At 47.0% G+C, this 3374-nt stretch overlaps 1 protein-coding gene across 1 annotated transcript in view; it reads right to left on the bottom strand.

Annotated features, from left to right (window-relative positions):
• Nucleotides 1–621: 621 nt before the first annotated feature.
• LOC311117598 (dolichyl-diphosphooligosaccharide--protein glycosyltransferase subunit TMEM258) overlaps nt 622–3374 on the bottom strand; it is a 3834-nt gene continuing 1081 nt past the window's right edge. Inside the window, exons 3-4 of the mRNA XM_084192536.1 lie at nt 2306–2435; nt 622–807 (exon numbers count right to left, since the gene is read on the bottom strand). Of these exons, the coding sequence (XP_084048662.1) occupies nt 2309–2435 (127 nt within the window). The 3' untranslated portion in view covers nt 622–807; nt 2306–2308. The remainder of the gene's footprint in view (nt 808–2305; nt 2436–3374) is intronic.

Genomic DNA, 3374 nt, shown 5'->3' with positions numbered 1-3374 from the left:
ATGGAGGTCTAGGAGTGTTGAACTGTCATTGCTAATTTGTGTAAAGCTTATTTGATCGGATAGAAGTTTTGTAACGTTTAGGTTGTTACAAATGTACTGATTTTAAGTGGATGCACGTGGCATTTCGGCAACTTTTGAGAAAAAAAAACGTTTATATCGCGAGTTGTCGTTCATACCAGACATTAAAACCAGTGTTCACACATACACACGTATCTGCCCTCTCGTTGGCAAGAATGTTCCCACCTGATCTCTCCTACCTGCCTTCCACCTTTTGCAGACATGCATTTCGATTGTTAGAGCGGTCAGTCGACTCTCTTTGATTCGTACATTTTTGAAGGAGGAAACGTAGCACCACGTCAATTCTTTCTAGTTGGAAGTACAGTCCACTGACTCAATTCTAAACGGCTTCCTTTCCTGCCTCTCCTCACTGATTTGGACGGCCACTTGATGAAAGCAATAGGTTAGCAGCGTAAATCGTAAACACACAGAAGTCTAATTTCAAGATGCCTCTGGGTCAGCATGTTCAGTATATTATGGGACAATCCTACTAAAACACCAAGTTGGTCCAGAAAAAATGGTCACAATTTCACCAGAAATTATACACACTTGCAGTTTTGTACAAATGGCTCTTTTATTTATTGAAAGGCAACCCCAATCCACAGTCCCCAATCCACAGTCCCCAATCCACAGTCCCCAATCCACAGTCCCCACCCTCTGGTCAGTGCAGTCCAATCCATAACCCACTTCATGTCCTTCTCCTGTTCCACTGGAATGTTCTTCTGTATCAATATCTGGCAATTTAACGATCTGTAACAAGACACACACACACACAGGAAGAAAAGTCATGAAACACTATGATGAATGAGTGTGTTAACAGATATAACTTAAAAAAGGTAGATTTAGCAAAATGACATTAACCATCAGGGTGATTTATGACAGGAACAAAGAGAGTACAAAGCACGAGGCACAGCTTGTTGACGTTTGTTGTCACGCAGGTAACGCATCACCCGAGAGCCGCAATCCCAGTTGCCTACCTGTGTGCTTCTTGCAGCCTCTTGCGTCACACTCTCTCTTTGCTTGTGCCACCGTTTATGATAACGTCATATCCGCCGAGTCTCGTGTTTTAAATGGTTGTAATTTGTATTGTTGTTGCAAGTGTCCATTCCATTAGCCTGGACCCAGATCGGCATGGACCATAGCCTGGACCCAGATCGGCATGGACCATAGCCTGGACCCAGATCGGCATGGACCATAGCCTGGACCCAGATCGGCATGGACCATAGCCTGGACCCAGATCGGCATGGACCATAGCCTGGACCCAGATCGGCATGGACCATAGCCTGGACCCAGATCGGCATGGACCATAGCCTGGACCCAGATCGGCATGGACCATAGCCTGGACCCAGATCGGCATGGACCATAGCCTGGACCCAGATCGGCATGGACCATAGCCTGGACCCAGATCGGCATGGACCATAGCCTGGACCCAGATCGGCATGGACCATAGCCTGGACCCAGATCGGCATGGACCATAGCCTGGACCCAGATCGGCATGGACCATAGCCTGGACCCAGATCGGCATGGACCATAGCCTGGACCCAGATCGGCATGGACCATAGCCTGGACCCAGATCGGCATGGACCATAGCCTGGACCCAGATCGGCATGGACCATAGCCTGGACCCAGATCGGCATGGACCATAGCCTGGACCCAGATCGGCATGGACCATAGCCTGGACCCAGATCGGCATGGACCATAGCCTGGACCCAGATCGGCATGGACCATAGCCTGGACCCAGATCGGCATGGACCATAGCCTGGACCCAGATCGGCATGGACCATAGCCTGGACCCAGATCGGCATGGACCATAGCCTGGACCCAGATCGGCATGGACCATAGCCTGGACCCAGATCGGCATGGACCATAGCCTGGACCCAGATCGGCATGGACCATAGCCTGGACCCAGATCGGCATGGACCATAGCCTGGACCCAGATCGGCATGGACCATCTTGCCAACTCCTATCGTCATTGTCAGATTCAGAAAACTTTAAGAGGCCATTAATTTTGCAGCAATCACAAACTAGGGGGGGGGGGGGCTTAATCCACGTCATCAGCACCCGGGGAGCAGTAGTTGTTGGGGGTTAACGGCAGATTTTTTTCCCACCTTGCCGTCTCGGGGATTCGAACCAGCCTTCCGGTTACTGTCCCAACGTTCTAACCGCTTGGCTACCTTTCGCTCCATTAAAACAGGAGTAAGACGGCAAGATGGCACACCGTATCAAATCTCCACCATCACTTCCTCACCTGTCAGACATAGATGCCGACCCACAGTAACAGAAACAGAACTCCAAAGCCCATGAAGAGAGACGCCACCAGGGAGATCAGCAGCTCTTTGTACACGTCCCTGGTGTATTTAGTGGACGTCACCTCGTAGCTGGGAGAGAGTTATGGTGCTAAACAACAGGTCATGTTATGTCTGGAATGTCATTTCTTTTGGACAAAAAAACAAAACAAAAGCGAATTCTGCATGAACCCATCTCTTGTTAAATACATTTAGTCTACTTCAGTCTTGTTTAGGATGTCAAATCTCAGTCAATCCATGCTGTGTATTCGGGAAAGTATTCAGACCGCTTGACTTTTTCCACTTTGTTACGTTACAGCCTTATTCGAAAAATGGATTAAAACAACAAAAAAGTCCTCAATCTACCAATCCCCATAATGACAAAGCAAAAACAGGTTTTCAGACATTTTTGTAAATGTATTGAAAAACTGATATCACATTTACAAACGTATTCCAACCCTTTACTCAGTACTTTGTTGAAGCACCTGTGGCAGCGATTACAGCCTCGTATGACGCTACAAGCTTGGCACACCTGTATTTGGGGAAATAATGTAATCCATTTTAGAATAAGGCTGTAACTTAAGAAAATACGCAAAAAGTGAACTGGTCTGAATACTTTCCAAATGCACAGTACACTATACTATAACTCAAGGTGGTTTTATCAATGTTCTACACTCCTGAATCCTAACGACCCACTGGGCATATTAGTTGACATTGGTGCATTAGTACTGGGCTGGAACAGAAGCCTGCATCCTCAGTCCCCACTCCCCTGGACATGGTTTTCTAGAACACTGATTCACGGTCAAAATAAACATCACTGTAGACCCTTTTCCAGCGCACCACACACTGACGCGACTCTTGGTGGCAGTAAGAGCCATTGCCATCTGCGCCAATTCAACAGCCTAGATTTAAATTACTTCTAAACAAAATTACTTTTGGGGGGTTCTCATACACTTGCAATTATGTTTTGATTGTTGCTTGAACAGTGGCTAAGATTATATTTGGTTGTGATCTTTGCAAAATACCTATTTT

Source organism: Coregonus lavaretus, assembly GCF_964263955.1.
Source record: "Coregonus lavaretus genome assembly, contig: HAP1_SCAFFOLD_2884, whole genome shotgun sequence".
NCBI classification, from domain to species: domain Eukaryota; kingdom Metazoa; phylum Chordata; class Actinopteri; order Salmoniformes; family Salmonidae; genus Coregonus; species Coregonus lavaretus.
The sequence above is the reverse complement of the archived record's forward strand: the minus strand, read 5'-3'. Positions and strand labels throughout refer to the sequence as shown.